This window comes from Octodon degus, unplaced genomic scaffold, assembly GCF_000260255.1.
Source record: "Octodon degus isolate 3935 unplaced genomic scaffold, OctDeg1.0 scaffold00007, whole genome shotgun sequence".
Classification (NCBI taxonomy): domain Eukaryota; kingdom Metazoa; phylum Chordata; class Mammalia; order Rodentia; family Octodontidae; genus Octodon; species Octodon degus.
In genome coordinates, this window is record NW_004524583.1 from 33,594,346 (window position 1) to 33,612,716 (window position 18,371).

General features: G+C 52.4%; 2 protein-coding genes across 4 annotated transcripts in view; one reads left to right on the forward strand and one right to left on the reverse strand.

The window, feature by feature from the left end:
* Nucleotides 1-7,334, forward strand: part of Dlst (dihydrolipoamide S-succinyltransferase) — a 32,398-nt gene extending 25,064 nt beyond the window's left edge. Inside the window, exons 11-15 of the mRNA XM_023703540.1 lie at nucleotides 1,865-1,995; nucleotides 3,353-3,426; nucleotides 3,932-4,015; nucleotides 4,414-4,581; nucleotides 6,032-7,334. Coding sequence (XP_023559308.1) covers nucleotides 1,865-1,995; nucleotides 3,353-3,426; nucleotides 3,932-4,015; nucleotides 4,414-4,581; nucleotides 6,032-6,166 — 592 coding nt within the window. The 3' untranslated portion in view covers nucleotides 6,167-7,334. The remainder of the gene's footprint in view (nucleotides 1-1,864; nucleotides 1,996-3,352; nucleotides 3,427-3,931; nucleotides 4,016-4,413; nucleotides 4,582-6,031) is intronic.
* Nucleotides 7,335-9,829: 2,495 nt separating this feature from the next.
* The window catches only part of Rps6kl1 (ribosomal protein S6 kinase like 1), a 14,104-nt gene continuing 5,562 nt past the window's right edge, over nucleotides 9,830-18,371 (reverse strand). For 2 of the 3 annotated variants that reach the window (XM_023700818.1, XM_004624864.2), the window contains 7 exons: nucleotides 13,830-13,877; nucleotides 13,347-13,479; nucleotides 12,006-12,608; nucleotides 11,612-11,701; nucleotides 11,403-11,485; nucleotides 10,252-10,347; nucleotides 9,830-9,971 (listed from right to left, as the gene is read on the reverse strand). In XM_023700818.1, the coding sequence (XP_023556586.1) occupies nucleotides 9,861-9,971; nucleotides 10,252-10,347; nucleotides 11,403-11,485; nucleotides 11,612-11,701; nucleotides 12,006-12,608; nucleotides 13,347-13,479; nucleotides 13,830-13,877 (1,164 nt within the window). In that variant the 3' untranslated portion in view covers nucleotides 9,830-9,860. Of the gene's footprint in view, nucleotides 9,972-10,251; nucleotides 10,348-11,402; nucleotides 11,486-11,611; nucleotides 11,819-12,005; nucleotides 12,609-13,346; nucleotides 13,480-13,829; nucleotides 13,878-18,371 lie in introns of those variants that run through there. The other variant, XM_023700823.1, reaches the window with a different exon arrangement.

Genomic DNA, 18,371 nt, shown 5'->3' on the forward strand with positions numbered 1-18,371 from the left:
GCTGGCATGTGGTGCTGGGGGATTGAACCGTGGTCCCTGTGCTTTGTTAAGCATGTTCTAAGTAGGTGCTTTAGACCACTGAGCCATCTCACCAGCCCTATTTTTTTTTTTTAATTTTTCTTTTCTTTATTGTTTTTCTGTATTATATGAGAAGGATCTATATGAAAAGGATCTAAAAGGTGTTCGGGGTCTCATTACTAGACCAGACTCATAGTGATTCTCCTGTTTACAGCCTCCCAAGTGCTGGGATTACAGGTGTGCCTCACCACGCCCAGTCTCAATTGCCATCTCAGCATGCCCCAGGGGTGGGGCTGGCATGGAAGGCCTGGGAATCAAATCCTGGCCCCTGCTTGCAGGCACTTTAAATTAATTAATTTATTTATTTTGGCGGAACCGGTGATTGAACTCAGCCCCTTCCACTTGCCAGGGAAGTACTTAATCTACTGAGCCATCTCCCTAGCCCTTGCAGGCCCTTTAATCTGCTGAGCTATTTGGCCGGCCCTATCATTTTTTTAAAGAAGGAAAACAAAAACAACAAGAACAAAGACAGAAACAAAGCAGTATAAAACAATACAAATGATACAAAATTTCCAAACAACTATAGAAAATTAATAGTTGTTATGTATTGTTATCACATTTGTTACTCACATTGTTAGATACAGGTATACAAGATTGATCAAAAAATTAAACAGTAACTCTTCCTTTCAATAAACCTTATTTTTTTTCCTTGTCCTTTTCACTTTTTATTTAAAGAGACTATAATAATAAGACACTACAGTCTGTGCGAACACAGACTGTTCTGACACTTTAGGGTTAGTACACTGCGCCTTTCCATTTCCTAACTGTGGAAGTAGGGCCAGTTTCCCCAGGGAGTCACTGGGGAAGTCACTTCCTGAAATGCCACTATGGTTACTGCCTTCCCACAATAATAAATAAGGCATGGTTAAATGCCTTTCTCTAAAGCAAGGTAAAGGGGCCGGGGAGATGGCTCAGTAGAATAAGCGCTTGCCTGGTAAGCACAAGGGCCTAAGTTCAATCGCCGGTTCCACCAAAAAATAAAAAATAAAAATAAAACAAGGTGAAAGACATTTAACCATGGTTGTTATATTGTACATTGCTGTCCTTAGTGTTGTTGCTGAGATTATAGATATTAGCATATAAAGTTAGTCAGAATAAAAACTCTAAGCATTAACTGGACAGCTCATGGTTTCACCCCAGCCTGAAATGCTTTCTCACCCCCTCATCCAGGGCAAGGATGCTGGTATACTATTGTGATCACTCCTTTGCGCCTTTATTTTATTATTGAAATCTATGACTTCTTTTTTTTTTTTTTTAATATTTTTATTTATTTTACATTAGAGAGAGGTGTGTGTGTGGCCAGCTCAGCCCACCAGGGGGCGGGGCTGGCTGGCATGTGGTGCTGGGGGATTGAACCGCAGTCCCTGATGCTCTGCCAAGCTTGTTTTAAGTAGGTGCTTTAGACCACTGAGCCATCTCTCCAGCCCCATGATTCTTCCCCTTCTAAAAAATTTTTTCAGCCGAGGTCATGCTGATTTGCCTAGCTGCCTAGGCTGGTCTCAGATCTGCAGTCCTCCTGCTTCAGCCTGCCAGAGTGGTGGGACTGCAGTTGTGTACCAGTCCATCCAGTTTGTCCCTAACTTTTTTTATGTTCAGTTTTTGTGAAAGAACAAGGTTGCTGTGTTGACTTGATCTTTATTGACATATTTCAAAGTTTGAGCTTTGGTAGATGGTCCAGAATAGGGCAAAGCTCACTAGGTGTATAAATGGGTAGAAACTCACAAAAAGGTAAAAGAATCAAAACTGCTTTTGTGGTCACCTTCTTTTGTGTAACATATTTTCACAGTAACATCCAGGAAATGAGAGCTCGGCACAAGGACGCTTTCCTAAAAAAACATAACCTCAAACTGGGCTTCATGTCTGCGTTTGTGAAGGCCTCGGCCTTTGCCTTGCAGGAGCAGCCGGTTGTAAATGCAGGTGAGGTTCCTGTGGCCAGGGTGGCTGTTGTCTTGGGAGATAGGCATGCGAACACAGACTGTTCTGACACTAGGGTTAGTACACTGCGCCTTGCCATTTCCTGACTGGCAATAGGGCCAGTTTCCCCAGGGAGTCACTGATTTACCTTCCTGAAATGCCATTATGGTTACTGCCTTCCCACAATCTGAGCAGAGCAGTTTTCTCTTTCCAGTTAACAGTATGGCAGGTGTTTTAGCTGTTTCTCCAGACTGCCTCATGCTGGGATAGGAGCTTATGGCCTGCTGTCCCAAGCTCCCTGCCCACCCTCTGATGGGTCCTGTTACCTTGGGGTCTGATTCCATACCTGACATAGGCTGCAGGTTGAGCTCTGATCCCTTTGAGGTGAGCCTCTTTGGGAAGTCTTGGGCTTGGACTCTTACAGACTTGGTACTAGTTTTTTGTTTGTTTGTTTGTTTTTAACCACCCACATCACTGACATGCTAACCTCACAACCTTTTATTTCTGTGTTGAGACATGTCTGTGTTCTCTGGAAAGCTAGGGAGGAGGGGTCAGTGACACTTCTGCAGTCCTCAGCAAGAGATCTAGAAATGTGGGCCCAAGCCTTTCCTCAGAGTACTGTGCTCTACTTGGTAGAAGGGTTTCCTCTGGTTTCCTCAGCTTTGCCCGTTGTGTTCATTTTGTTTCTCACGTTCTCACGTCTTCTTGACTGGTTTTCCTTTGTCTTTTCCCTGAGCCTCCTTTCTTTTGCCTGCACACACTTGTGGCTGGTGTCTGTCGAAGTTCTCTTGGCCTCTGTTCATTTTATATGCTTTCCTTGGTGCCTTGTCTAATACTAAACATAGACTCTTTCTGTGGGAAGGAGTTTCAAGCTTTATTTTCTCATGAATGCTAGATAAAAATGGTCAGCTTCTGGCTTACTGTCTCACACTGACATAGTTAAAGGTGGTACTGCCCAGGCTCCTCCTGATTTCTTGGTGAGAGGCTCCCCTTTCCTGTTGTTGAGAGTGGGAAGCAAGAGTGGGTGGCATCTCTAAGCCTGTCTCCTTTGCTGGTTTGTCCTTGGGGAGCACGTTCTCTGCTAGGGGAGGACACGAGTAGGGATAGTTGGCCAGAACGCAGTGCATTCATACTCTGGGGGCCAGTTTGCGAGCCCTTCTGCGGGCTGCCAGAAATGGACATTGCTGCCACGCTCTGGGGCCAGCAAGGGGCTTGGGAGATGTTCTTGTTGGCTGAGTGTGTTAGGGTTAGGGCTGGGGTCAGCCGGCCATACTGCAGGTTCTTACTGTCAGTGCAAATAAATGTTAGTTCAGTAGCCCTTGCTTGGGGCAGTGTGTGTGATGCATGTTTTCTCTTGTAGTGATTGATGATGCAACCAGAGAGATCGTGTATCGGGACTACATTGACATCAGCGTTGCGGTGGCCACTCCTCGGGTATGTCGGGCAGGAGGCAGATGTGCTCATTAGGGTCCTAAGTGTAGCTGTGGAGCAGCAGGTCCTGTGGGAGGGAGAGATCAATTTTTTTTTTTTTTTTTGTGGTACAGAGGATTGAACTCAAGACCCTGCACTTGCCAAGCAAATGCTTATTCTACTGAGCAATATCCCCCACCCTATAATTCTATATTTTTAAGAGGTAGTTTATAATTGTGGGGTTTTTTTTGTTGTTGTTTATTTGTTTTTTTTTAAACCATGCTACATTCTTAACGTCAAGCCTAAATACCTTAGGCTTACTTTTTTTTTTTTTTTGATTGAACTCAGGCCCTTGTGCTTGCCAGGGAAGCACTTATTCCACTGAGCCATCTCCCCGGCCCCAAGGCTTACTTTTAATTGCAGTGAGTAATAGAGGTGTTCTGAGTAAGGGAGAACATTAGCTTGAATCAAGGAAGTTTAACTATAAAGGATACCATTAACTTGCAACTAAAGAATTCTCTTTCTTTAGGGTCTGGTGGTTCCTGTCATCAGGAATGTGGAAACTATGAATTATGCAGATATTGAACGAACCATCAGTGAACTGGGAGAAAAGGTAAAGTTGGAAGAAGGATGTGTTTGAGCTCTGGGCAGAACAGAGAGCCTGCAGAAGGCTGTGTTCACCAGCTGGGAGCTTTACTCCCACTTGTTTCCTAAGAAGTTTCTAGTTGCCAAGAAAGGTGGCAGCCCTTAAGAGCTATGTACACGTATCCAGCATAGCCTGCTATCCTTGTGTGACTGAGAGCTTCCCAGAGACTTGCTGGGGGAAACAGGGTGGGCTGAAGTCATGCCTCTTCTCCAGTGCAGCACCAGTTAGTCTACTCAGCTGAATGTCTGTCATGTGGAAGCCAGAGTTGTCAGTATATATCAGATACAGCTTTCAAAGATTGACTTTCTTTGGGTGAAAGAACTTGGGTTGGCCTACTGTTTCAATTCTGAATTTTGTGTTGTTAGGCCCGAAAGAATGAACTTGCTATTGAAGATATGGATGGTGGTACCTTCACTATTAGCAACGGGGGCGTGTTTGGCTCGCTCTTCGGAACACCCATCATCAACCCTCCTCAGTCTGCCATCCTTGGCATGCACGCCATTTTTGACAGGCCAGTGGCTGTGGGTGGCAAGGTAGGAACCCTCACTTCTAAGGTCTTATTAGCTACCTGCTGGTAAGAAGTAATTGAAATGCTTATTATAAAGCAGTATAATTTTAAGCCTAAGTTGCATCTCTTAGTTTCTTTTTTTTTTTTAAATGTATTTAGTACAGGGTTGCCAGGGTCTCACTACACAGATCGGACTTGTGATCCTTCCTGTTTTCCAGCCTCCCAAGCGCTGGAATTACAGGCATGTGCCAGCATGCCCAGTCTCAGTTGCAGTCTCATCATGCCCCTGGGGTGGGGCCGGGGGAGGGGTCCTTTGGCCCTTGCCTCTGCCTAAGCAGGTGCTTTGATCAGCTGAGCTATCTCGCCAGCCCTTCAGTTTCTAATTAATAACTCAGATGCTGATTCTAAAATTGTTATCTCTGAACCAGTGGAACTTGTTAGAGATGCAGATTCTCAGACCGTTTCCCAAAGCCTCAGAAGCAGACATGCAGACAGTTCTGCTGTGCCTGAGAAGCTTGAGAACCTTGCAGCTGAAGTGACACTTTCCTTGGGAGCATCAGTATGCTGCATTCGCGCTGCGGACTGAGGGAGAGGTAGAGAGCTCCCTCGCTCCTGGGCAGTGGGAGGGGAAAGCGCAGCAGTTGATGCGCTGCGCAGTTGTGTGATCAGCATAGAAGTTTTCTGGCAGTCAAGAAATGAGGTCAAAGGGGCTTGAGCTAGTTCCTAAATGATAGGTGTGGTGGTGCACACCTATAATCGCAGCACTCAAGAGGCTGAGGCAGGGGGATCACCATAAGGTCAGGACCAGCGTGGGCTACAGAATGAGTTCAAGACTTAAACTAAGACTGTAAAAAAAAAAAAAAAAAAAAAAAAGATTAGTAGAAAAAAAGCTTTCTGAGACATGTTTAGAAGCATTTTGGATCATTAACTCTTTGTGAATGCAAAAACTTTAGATCTTGTCCCTTGATTGAATTTTTTTTGTTTGTTTTTGTTGTAGAATGCAGGGCTTCCACCTTGCTAAGCAAGCATTCTACCGCTGAGCCAAATCCCCATTCCCATGTCCCTTGAAAGGGGCCTTACACCCACCTTTGCATAGAGTGTCAGATTTGTGGGACCTACAAATTATTTTTTAAAATTTACCTCTAGGGTGGAGATGTGCCTCAGTGGTAGAGTGCTGGTCTAGCATGCACAAGGCGGGGTGTGATTCTCGGCTCTTTAAAAGTGATTAAGTTGTAACTGGAATGCACCTACTGCAGGCAGCTGAAACTGAAGAGAAAACCTTTTTTGCAGATTATGGAGTAGTTGGAAGGCAAAGTTGTTTCTTGTTTAAACTTCTTTTCTGAGTAGGGGAACTTTGCACCTGGGGTAAAGGTTGGTCTTTGAATTGTCCCAAGTGTCCAGAAGTGACATTAGTAGGAAAGGCTTTGGCAGCAGGAGCTGCCCCATGCGTAGCCTCATCTCCCTCTCCTCCGCAGGTGGAGGTGCGGCCTATGATGTTCGTGGCACTGACCTACGACCACCGGCTCATTGATGGCAGAGAGGCTGTGACTTTCCTCCGAAAAATCAAGGCAGCAGTAGAGGATCCCAGAGTCCTCCTCCTGGACATTTAGGAGGAGGCCACACGCCCTACGAATCAATCGTGCAGGAACTGAAAGCCAGACTTCTCCCTGTCCCCCACGGGTCCCAGGCAGGCACCTCCTATTGGCCGCAGGCAAGGAAGCCAGGGCACTGTGTAACCAGCATCACAGATCTTTTGTTATCGCAGCCAGACTCTCACGCCCTTCTCTTGCCTTCAGATACCTTCTCGCTTAGGCTTGAGAGAGAACTGTAGCGGATGCTCATTAATATTCTCGCTTTTCTTTTGTTAGCCCTCCGCAAAGATGATTTTGCCTCTCCCCACTACCATGTACCATAGTGAAACCACTGGGGACCATGTGACAGTTTCCATCTTTCCTGGCTGTGTACATGCTCACCAGATGCCACCTGTGTGGAGGTATTGAATGCAGGCAAAGAGCTGCTGCTTTGCTTCTTGAATGGCAGCGTCATCTCCAGTTGTCACTGACTTCAAGATGCCTCTTCTACCTCTTCCAGGAAGCACAGGCCAGGGGAATGCGGGTGGGGGCTATGCTGGCGGGGGGTGGGGCAGAGTCCCCATGAAGTCACCACAGTCAGAGAAGGGAGTGGAACCCAGGTCTGGCCACACACTCCCACCAGGAAACCTCACCTTGGTGTACTCACACGCAACCGTGGTCTTGCTGACCCTCACAGGCTGCCGGCAGCCACCCTAGTGCATCCTTCTGCTGAGAGTGGACGCTGGCACCTAGATGTTAGCACCTAGGGCAGTAGGACAGCACTTGGGATGGGAGGCATCCTCCGGCCAGCTCTGATCACCTGGACCGAGATGCCGCTCTCCCTCATGTTGTGACTTCCCGTGCAGGACACAGGTTGGGAGGGTGGGATGTGGCGGGCCCTGGCCTGGGGTGTCGGTGCCTGTGGTAAAGTGGGTCCGTGCAGTCATTGAAATTCCTTAGAGCATGGTTAAATACAAGTGTCTTGTGAAAGCTGCTGGGCTTCATGGCTTTGTATGTGCTACGCCAGGCCTGTGGCTGCTGCACCGGCCTGTGCCACTGGGAGCCCAGGCAAGGGCGGGAGGGGAGGGGCCGGTGCTGTGTGCCTGCCGCGTCACTGCTCTGTCCTCACCGTGCAAGGCTGGTAACAGAAATATTTAAAGAAACTGACTTTGAGTGAAAATTAAAGGGCAAATATTCTCACACGGGGGTCCTGCATCTTGTGCTCCTTTTGATAACAGGTATGAGTGCCTGCCACCGCCGCTACAGGAGTGTTGTTAGCTCTGAAAGCCACATAGCGTCCTGGCTGTCCCCTGGGCCACTGTACTGCAGGAGGCAGAGCCCCCTTGCCGGCTGAGCAAGCTTTACGGTGGCACAGGGTTCTTCACGGGGCCCATGAGCCTGGCAGAACAAACTCTTCAGGAAAAGTGGCGTTTTGCCAGGTCCCCTCAGATTGCAGCAGGCGGATGTGCTTTTGTGGGGGCTCACCTTACCTCTGGGATGAATTGGGGAAGTGAGACATCCCAAGATGTCCTTTGGGTCTGATCCTGTATGTGCCAGTGCTCCAGTCACGATGGGTAAAGGAAGGTGACTCCCCTGAGCATGGGTCTGTGAGGGTCAGCAGACGGTGTTGGAAGCTCCTGTAGACTGATGGCAGGGACAGGTATGATAACGGAGTCCAGCTTGAGGTGTACCCTGCATTTCCACATGGAACCCTTATCTGTTGATTGCCTTAAAATGAAACTGTGCAGGGCCAGGAGATGGCTCAGTGAAATAAGTGCTTCCCTGGCAAGTGCAAGGGCCTGAGTTCAATCCCCAGTTCCGCCAAAAAAAAAAAAAAACTATACTGTGGCAAAGGAAATAGGTCATAAAGTGTAGCACTACAGCTTGTAAAAAGGAAAGGGGGAACAATGGACTCATGAAAAGGATTTTAGGAAAAAACAGGTGAGCCAAATAACTCAGCGGATTAAGGCACCTGCAAGCCGGTGCAGAGGCCAGGGGTTTGATCCCCCAGCCTGCCTTGCCAGCCCTGACCCTAGGGCGCAGAGATAGCAATTGAGACTGGGCGTGATGGCATGCACCTGTAATCCCAGCTCTTGGGAGACTGTAAACAGACAGATCACTGCAAAACCGACCTAATAGACCATGAACACCCTGTAGACTATTCCCTAAAATTAAAAAAAAAAAAAATTCAGAATTACCTGTCAGATCTCAGCCTTGGTGTGTCAAAGCTTCCGTTCTAGTAAGCCAAAGCAGCCTCATTTTTTTGAAAGGTTGACCTAGTTCCGTCAGAGCTGGGCCAACAGTACTCTAAATGGAAGGCCCTTGGCTGGGGCAATAGCTCAGTGACATGGTGCATGCCTGGCAAGCGCAAGGTCCTGAGTTCAATTCCCAGTACCAAAAAACAAAACGGAAGCCCCAGTGAAAAGCCAGGTGTGTAGCCTGATGGGCTGATGGTGTCCAGAAGTGTCTCGCACTTCATGAAGCAGTGGTCTGTCGAGAACTGGGAGTGTGACAGCAGAAGGAACAGCTTAGAGGTTGGCAGGCTGTTAGAGGCTTGGTTTTCTCAGGAGCGAGTATCTCCCATGGAGTCACTAAAGGTTAAACCCAGGTCCCATCTAGGCACCTGGACTCAGCCTGGTTTTTTTTTTCCAGAACCAGGGATTGAACTCAGGCCCTTGTGCTTGCCAGGGAAGCACTTATTCCACTGAGCCATCTCCCCGGCCCCTTAACCTGTTGTTTTTGAGGCCAGGTCTTGCTCCAGTTCAGGCTGACTTCAAACTCGGCGATCCTCCTGCCTCATCTGCCTTAGCCTCCCAAATGCTGGGGTGACAGGCCTGTGCCACCATGCCTAGCTGCTCTTCCTTCCCATGGAGTCCAGTACCCAGGAGCCACTTCCCATGGCTGCCCTGCAGGTCCCGGGCTCGCACAGCACATCCGAGGGAACTCTGATCTGCCCCTTGAGGCTGTGCACGACATTCATGAGGCAAGGCCATCTGTGGAGGAGCAGGTTTTATTGGGAGATGGGTAAGCCCCAGGGACAGCTAAGAGACTGAGGAGAGTCGTGGTGGCAGGCTGTGCTCCACATCTTCTAGGGCTTGTCCTGAGGAGCCTTCAGACTGGGAGTTGTTTCTGAGGCACACACTTTTGGGTTTCTCATTCTGAGAGGGTGAAGTTTCCGGGCAGTGAGTGGAAGCTCAGGACCAGAGCGCAGCAGGGAGAGAACCAGCTCCTGAGAGAAACCTGCCTGCACAACGGCCTGAACTCTCCCAGCCCGGTGCTACTCGACTGTGCTCAGTGCACCCCCTTCCCCAGAGCCTGAAATCAAGACAGGCCTGAGAGTGCTCCAGCCTGCGCCCCCACTCTGCAGAGAGACAGCCCTAGTGTGGGTCCACTGAGCCCGGGACCAGTGTCCTGAGATGCCCCAGATGGCAGTGCGCGTCAAAACCTTGAGGTAGGCACAGCAGGGGTCAGTTCAGAGGGAGTGCGCCAGAAAGCACACCCTCTCACAGTGGGTCTGCGTTGGAGGTGCTAGGTACACACACTCAATGGAGGTCTGCTGACAGGGACAGCCTGGGGAGCCTCGCTGCCCTCCCTGGATAGCCATTTGGAAGCAGTGGCGATCGCTGCTGCTGCTGCTGCTGCTGCTGCAGCCTGGACAGGGAGCTGAGCAGGAGAGCCTTGCGTCCCCGCCTGGGTGATGGGCAGTGGCTTTCCATCGCCCACCATGCTCCTCTTACCCCACCAGTCTGCTCCACTGGACAGCACTGAAAAAGGGGTGGGACTTGAGTTTGCTGATGCCACCTCCTCGGGCGCCCAGACGCCTCACAGGGTCAAACCGCAGCAGCTGCAGGGAAAGGCAGAGGTGGGTCAGCTCCCGGCAGGAAGAAGCCCAGGCTCATTTCCGGGGTCTCCACACAGTGCCCTTGGGGGTGCTCACTCCCACCAACCCAGCCCACAAATCACTTATAGGGGGGACACTGGTGATGGCTTGGCTCCAACTTCCAGAAACCCTACTACCCTTCAGCACCGCTTAGTGCCCATTGCTCACACATGGTTGTGGCATTCCGTGCCCCCACCCCTGCCCACAGGCCAAAAAGTTGCCCCTAGACCAGACTGAAGCTCACCTCAGTCAGCAGGGAGGCCGCTGGGTGACTGAGCCACTCCGGCAGCTGGAGATGGGTGTGGGCCTGGAACCCCGAGGGGTGGCTCTGAGCCAGTGCCTGTGAGGACACAGCAGGGCCTCTGAGGAGGCAGCCCCAGGAAGAGCCACTCTCCAGGTGTGGCCAGGGGTGTTCCCTGTTCCTGGGTCACATTCCACAGGTGGCTTCCTTCTGCTCAGGATCGTCTGCATGGCAGACTTGCTAGACAGGTCCCTCACACACGCATTAAGGGGCTTGTGCTGAGTTCATAGTTTGAGCCAAGGTCGGAGGCTCTGGCTGCAAGCTCATAAAAAGCATGGAGCTTGCACCACCATGAGGGCGGCACAGGGAACACTGAAATTTGCCTCTTTCCAGCAAAGCCTCCATGGACTGCTGCTCATCCAACAGCAAGCTAGGCCTGCCGCTCTCGTGCCCTTGGAATCTAGCAACAGAAAAGGAGAGCACTCCGCACCCAGAAGTGCAGCCTGCGAGAGCAGAGGTCTGTGCAGCTGCAGGGAGGCCAGAAGGTCTGCAGAGCAGAGGTGGTGGGAGACCAGGAAAGCCATGCGGGCCCTGGGAGTGTGACAGAGGAGACAAGCCTGTGACAGTCACACCTCCCACATCCTGTTTCCTGCTCGAATGCGGTTTGGCCTGACCCTTGCTTCCCAGCCCGACTGGACTCCGATGCATCGCTGAGCTCCTGCAAAGGACACAGGTCCAACCTGTCCCCTGAGCAGAAGCTGTACAGGCGGAGCTGTGCTCTGCACAGGGCAGCTCTCCTGTTCTCCAGCTAAGACCTGGGGGCTTTCGCCCCAGAGGGCATGGGTGGGAGAAGTGAGTGAGGGAGCAAAGTTTAGGGGTGACCTGGGGACTTCCGTGGAAAGAGGGCTGTGTTAATTCCTACCCTGTCTAAACCCAGGTGTGGGTGCTACCTCTCCTCACCACCTCAGCTCTCACCGTGTCATCAGCAATGGCCTGCAGTGTGGCAGGGTGCTGGGTAAGCCTGTGGCCTGGTGACTTGCGGCTTGTGAGCTAGCAGGATGCCCACCCCAGGACCAGGTCCCAGAGAGCCAGGAAGCTGATACCACGTGGACTTGCCCGCTGCCCCTATCCAGCAGCATCTGCTGGCCTCTTACCGTTCCCGTCAGCAGCTCGTACAGTATTGCACCGAAGCTCCACCAGTCACAGGCTTCCGTCAGCTCAGTGATGCCACCCACCTCTGCAGGAACACAGCATGCCCCTCCTCACTCCAGGGCCTCCGCATTCTCCTGGGACACCACCATCAAGCTCAGCCCCCAGGCTCAACCCACACAAAGGTGCCCAAGGTCTGGGGACCCCCTCTTGCCTGGCGCACTGTAGAGGCGGTCCACAGCCTCCCTGCAGCACTGGGGCTCCACTTCTGACCACTGGCCAAAATACGTGAGTCGGAGGTGACCTTCTCATCCAGCATGAACGGGAAGATGAGGGGGCAAAGGCGAGAGCATCACTGAGCAGCTGGTGTGGGGGAAGCAGGGCAGGGCTTCCCCTGGGAATGACAGGCAGCAGCCAGGAGCTGTGTAGGCCGAGTCTCCCTGAGGGCATGGCCCTGGGGACCCAAAGGTCATGGGTACTCCTGGGACAAACGCCAGACATGGGCAGGGTGGTGTAAAAGGTTTGGGAGGGGGAGAAGCGGTGTGTAACCTCAGGGGGTCCCCTTGCCTCAGGGCTTGTCAGGCAGGGGCATGTGGTCAGGGGCCTACCTGCCTGGTCCAGGAGCAGGTTCCGGGGGCTGAGATCCCGGCATAGCACCCCCTGCTCATGCAGCGCCTCCAGTGCCACCAGCATCTCCGCTGCCCACTGCTTCACCTTCTCCTCCCTCACACTCCAGACAGCCCAGCCGCACGCCAGGCTGGGCCTGTCTGCTGCCGTAGGGTTGCGGACTCCACCTTGGCCACAGCCCCTCAGCACCCGGCTGGCCCCCTCGCGAACCCAGGGCAGCGCCCAGGGGGGCCCAGGGTCTGTGCTCTGGCAAGCCCGCCTGGCTTGCAGGCGCAAGGGGCCACTTGGGGCTTTTGTGAGGTCCGAGGAGCAGGAGGTGCTGGTCCTGGCTATAGATTCACTTTCAGGATCACTCTGGGACCTGAAGGACAGGGCCTCCCCAGCTGGTGGAAGGCACTGAGAGGTCCAAGGATGCACCAGGGGGACTCTGTCCTGCGTGATGGAGTCGCCCTGGGAGAGCTGTCCTGGGATCAGGAGGCTGAGGCGGGTGTTAAGCTGGGCCCCTGTCTTCTGTGTGGAGCCAGACCGGAGGCCAGGATGCTGGGGCTGCGCCTGGGAGGGCAGGTGTGACCAGAGGGTGCCTCCTGGGCCAGGCAGAGGAGCAAGCATGGGAAAGGAGAAGCTGTGGACCCCGGGTCCAGCCCCACTCTGGCCTCCTTCCATCTCAGGGTGGCCTCTCCACCTTCTGGGGGTCCTGCCTTCCTCAGCTTCCTCGCCTTGGCTGCCTCTCACCCTTCAGGCTGAAACACCCCCTTCCTTCCCCTCACAGCTGCACCCTGCAGGTGCTGAAGGGACACACGAAGTCTTTATAGTTAATGACCTTGTCTTGCGGGAGGGTTCACCAGTATTCAAAGTGTGCATTTTTAAATCTCTTCAGGGAGCCTGGCAACACCTTAAAGGGCAGGCCAGGATCCTACGATGACTGTATTCATAACCCAAAGATGCCGCATTTTAAAAAAGATTGCTGTGATCATCACTCTCTGCTCCAGGGCCATTTCTTGTCCTGACAGCCTCAGTGGCTACCTCTTCGCTGTGTTCACTTTGAAGATGAACACAACCAGGAAAATGAAGAGCCGAGAGAGAAAGGCGGCCACGGGGGCAGCTAGGTAACCCTTGCCCATACATGTGTAGACAGCTTGCCTGCCCCCTTGGGACCACACAGATGCCATGCTGGCCTGATCCTGCCGCCGGCGTCCATAAGCCAGGGTCCCCAGTCTGTGCTGCCCATCTGGTCCCAGCCACCACCTCAGGACTCAGCACTTGGAAGGGGTTGTGAGGACAGCACCGAGGCCAGAGTCGCTGACGATCACAGGTGCCCTCACCTGGTACATACTCCAGATGCAGGAAGATGGAGTCCTCACTCACAAAGTACCGCAGCAGCTTGGTCATGAAGGGGACCCCGTGAGGGATGACGGTCAGCCGCTCCCGGCTCGCCACAAGGCACCTGGGCAGACTCTGGGAGGAGGAAGGCCAGGTACATCAGCTGCGGCCAGACCAGAGGCTGCTGCTGCAAGGGGACTATGTGGCCCTGGCTTTAGGTGCACCCGGCTGAGAGGTGGGAGGCACCGTGGGGAGCACCAGTTCCCACCAATGCCTGACCCGTCCCTGACCCTCATTCCTCTGTGGAATCCGGGTCGTCCACTCTCCCCGACAAGAAAGAGTTTGGGTGTGTGTGTGTCTGTCTGTCCTGAAGGCAGGGCCTTAGAAAATAAGCAGCTTTGGGGTTGGAGGCCACACGGGTTCCAGACGCACATTCTGGGAAGGGGGGGGGGGATGCAGCACAGCAGGGGGTGGGTGTCACCTGCCTTCACCACGAATGTCTCTCCAGTTGCTGGATCCTGGACCAGCTGCACCTGCCAAAGCAAGTCCAGAAGCATGGGTCAGGGCACTCTTCCACTAGGCTGAGTCACTGCTGGGTTAGGGCAGCAGGCCAGACTTTGGTAGCACAGAGTACACCCTGCCCCCAAGCCAAGATCCACTCTGTCCCGCTCACTGCCCTGCTAGACCCATGGGTCTCAGCCCAGTGCTCCTTCCTGCAGTGGGGTTGTGTGCCAGCTACTCAAGGGCTGAGGCAGAAGGCTCACTTGAACATAGGAGAGCAAGGCCAGCCTGGGCAACACAGCCAGAACTTGTCTCAAGCAGGCAACCATGCCTTTCTGGAGGGCATCTGCAGGAAGCAGCCAACCAGCTCCTGTGCTGCCTCGGGCCACAGTCACTGAGCCGCCTGTTGCTTGTCCAGGGCTTGGTTTGGAGTCCGGCCCTTGACTTGCCTGGGGACACAGGGTTGGGTCCAGCCATGGGCAGGGAAAGGGGCAGGTGGGTGTGGCAGACAGAAGGCACAGGGTCCAGCCCAGACGGGGCACGTGAGAGCGGGACAGCACACCGGGGCTTTCCGGGATTACTGGCCTGCCCTGTGCTGATGGGGAGTGGGTGCCCAGCCCTGAGGCCTGGCATGGACATCAGTGAGGGCTGCAGTCTAGGACTAGGATGGAAAAAGGACACCGGATTTAGAGCTTAGGTGAGCGAACTGATTTTCTTACTCACCAACCCTAAATCACTGCTGCCCACCCTCCTTGTTATTGGTTGGCAGAGGCTACCCCTGCGAGAGCCATCTGAGCAGAGCTGGCAGGGATGGGAAGGCTGCACGTTGCTCTTGGGACCCCTAGCCTCTCGACGGCCAAAAGGGGTCACAGCAGCTCCTCCAGCAGAGGGTCACGCTGTGGTGGGGAGCAGCTGACTGAAGCGGCCGTTCAAGCACGAGCCCTTACCGTGCACAGCAACTATCTCCGCTGTCACTGGAGAAGGAGCCAGCGTGGGCTACGGTGCGTGTTCTGTGCTAAGCAATTTATGTAGGTTACTTTTTTTAAAAATTATTTTATTTTTATTACATTTATTTAGTGTGTGTGTGTGTGTGTGTGTGTGTGTGTGTCCAGCTCAGCTCACCAGGGGGTGGGGCTGGCTGGCATGTGGTGCTGGGGGGATCGAACCGCGGTCCCTGTGCTTTGCCAAGCTTGTTTCAAGTAGGTGCTTTAGACCACTGAGCCATCTCTCCAGCCCATATGTAGGTTATTTTATTCCCACAAGCCTACCACTACCGGAGATCCATTTTTTTTTTTTTTTTTTTTTTTTTCCGAGAGAGAGAAATTGGAGTTCCAAGGGTGCTACTGCTTATTTATGGTCCCACTACTAAAAAGGGGAGGGCGAGGCTGATCCCTGAGCCTGGCCCACTTCGCTGGGGGCACAGTGGGGGGACTTTGGCAAGTGCCTTTCCTCTGGGCTTTGGTGCCCGCATCAGAAAAGGGAAGGCGGTGCCCGGCTAGATGAGCCCCCACCCCACAAGGCCGGTTCTCTCTCAACCACCAGAGGGCTCCCCTACCTCAGCCTGCAAAGAGCCCAGCCTGGCCTTGGCTACTGACCGACCTCACTTGTGCAATGTTGAAAAGGAAAGGCAGAAAACTGGGGTCATTTCAGAGAAGTGAGTTTCCCACAAGTCCTACACCCCGGATAATTCCCCACCATCTCTTGCCAAGTGGGATTCCCCACCTCGTCCTGAGTAAAACCCTCTGATTTACAGTCCAAAAACCAGCAGAGGAAGGTTAGGGAAGTCAGAAATACAACTTGACCCTACATCAAAAGAACTGTGCTTTTGGGTTGTTTTTTTTTGGGAGGGGGAAGGGGGAGGAACCAGGAATTGAACTCAGGCCCTTGTGCTTGCCAGGCAGGTGCTTATTCTACTGAGCCATCTCCCGGGCCCCAGAATTGTGTTTTAAAAATATATTAAAACCTAACTATAAGGGGCTGGGGAGATAGCTCAGTAGAATAAGCGCTTGCCTGGCAAGGACAAGGCCCTGAATTCAATCCCCAGTTCCACCAAGAGAAAAAGCAACAACAACAAAAAAACCCACCTAACTATTTACTAAGAAGAGATTAAATAAAAAAGATAGTGATTATTTTGGGGTTAGGTAAGGTGGTGAGGTTTATCTTGTTTTTTTTTTTTTTTTTTTTTTTTTTCAGTACCGGGGATTGAACTCAGGACCCTGTGCTTGCCAGGCAAGCGCTTATTCTACTGAACTGTATCTCCCGGGCCCTTATCTTGTTTTAAACTTCTTTCTCTTCATTGTCTCAAAAGGGCAGTGGGGGGCATTTTTTCATTAATGAAACTAAACCAAAAATTCTTCTGCTTGGTTGCATGGAGGACCAAACGCTACCTAGTGCCTGACCTACATGAACCTCAGCTTCACGATAAGACGATTTTTCCAGCGTAGCCTGTCAGACAGAACTTTCTGCCGTGAGAGAGAAAACTGTGCTTGTCCTGAGCTTCACGCAGTGTCGCTTCTCGGCCTCTTAGCTACGACCAGGCGTGCCTCACAGGGCTGCTGAGCCCTTGCCATGCGGCTGGTGCCGCAGCGACACAGAATACTCTGAGGTTTTTTGAAGAGTCTCACTGTGTAGCACAGGCGGGACTGCGACTCGGTGTCCTCTGCCTCACCTTCCCGAGGGCTGGGATTCTAGGTGTGTGCTACACATCCAGCTTCCATACAGTGCTTTTTTTTTTTTTTTTAATTTGATACAGGGTCTCAATACAGGGTCTCACTGCACAGTTCAATGATCCTCCTGTTTCAGCTTCCCCAGTGCTGGGATTACAGGCGTGTACCACCATTCCTGATTTCGGGGCTAGCATGGTGTGCCCAGGGTTCTGGGGCCGGCACAGCACCAGGGATCAACCTCAGGACCTTGCAACTTGCCAGGCAGGCGCGTATCCTCCGTGCTATCTCCCCAGCCCCAAGAATGCTGTTAACCCCAACAGCCTTCAGGGACTAGCAGCACTGACAGCACAGGGCAATGCTCCCCCCCCCGCCCCGCCCCGGGGGGGCTCTGAGAACTTAATGCTTGATGAGTGGTGACATTTCATCGCAAATTGTCAGGTAGACCTTTTTAATTTACACTTTCTTTACTATTTATTCTCTTTTTGAGACAGGGTTTCACTATGTAGTTCAGGCTGGCCTTGAACTCACTCTGGAGCCCAGGCTGGTCTTGAACTCAAAGTGATCTTGCTTCAGCCTCCCCGGTGCTGGGGACATTCTTAAAACAAATGAACAAGCAAACAAAAAACACTAAGTAATTGGGACTCAGAGACATTTAAAACTTTGGTGAAACAATAACATCCTTTCTTCAAAGATGGCCAAATTATCCAAGCCTGCAAACAAGTCCAAAACAGGCTCTCAAACCCGAAGGCCCTGGGGGCAGGACAAGGGGAGTGTATGGAACCAAGAGGGGACCGCAGAGAAGGGAGACTGTGTCCCAGGTGAAATAGGCAGCTCCTCCTCAGACCCTGCTGCCAACGGGAATGCAAACCTGCACACTTCGAAATCTGACTTTTCAAAAGCCGGAAGTCTGGACTTTTATATGAAATGTGCACATTTTAACATGTTGGTAACAACTAAAATCCAAAAAGCACCCCTGTATTTGAGCCAAAAAATAAAAACAACTTGGATGACTTTTTTCTTCCTCTTGCCCAACCCAAAGCCTGGCTCCTGGAAGAGGCTCTGCGAAAAATGGAGTGATATCTTCCAGGGCCCGGGCTCCCTGAGGACACTGTCCTGGGTATCTGGTCTGGGTCCACTTTTGTTTTTTTGTTTTGTTGTGTTTTGTTTTCTGTATTTTTAGGGAAGGGTCTGCAGGGTATTCAGGGTCTCACTACTAGATCGGACTCGTAGTGATTCTCCTTTTTACAGCCTCCCAAGAGCTGGGATTACAGGCGAGCACCACCACGCCCAGTCTCTGGCTCTGCTTTTGAATCTCTGGTCCACTCAGTGTCTGCGATGTGCTGCCCCAGCCCCAGCCCCGGCCCTGGCCCCTGCCCCTGTCCCTGCCTGAGCCCCTGCCCCTGCCCCGGCCCTGGCCCCTGCCCCTGCCCCTGCCCCTGCCCTGGTCCCTGCCCCGGCCCCGGCCCCGGCCCCGGCCCCTGCCCCTAGGAGAATCTCTTCAGTCCCTAGAGACTCAGTGTCCAGTCTAGCCAACCCCACCAGCTGCATAACAGACTGTCCTGAACAGCAGTGCTCTCCCTCCCGGGCCTAAGGGAAGCCACGGGCCAGCACTGGCCTGCCCCCCGGATCTGCCTGGGTAGAGCCATAGCGGACCCAGGAGGTCAAAGTAGTGTTACACACCTGTACTCCTACCATCCTGCGAGGCTGAGGCAGGAGGATCCCAACTTCTAGTCTGGGTGATTTAGTGACTTAGCAAGACCCTATCTTGAACAAAAAATTAAATAAGGAGGCCAGGGAGATGGCTCAGTAGAATAAGCGCTTGCCTGGCAAGCACAACGGCCTGAGTTCAATCCTCGGTTC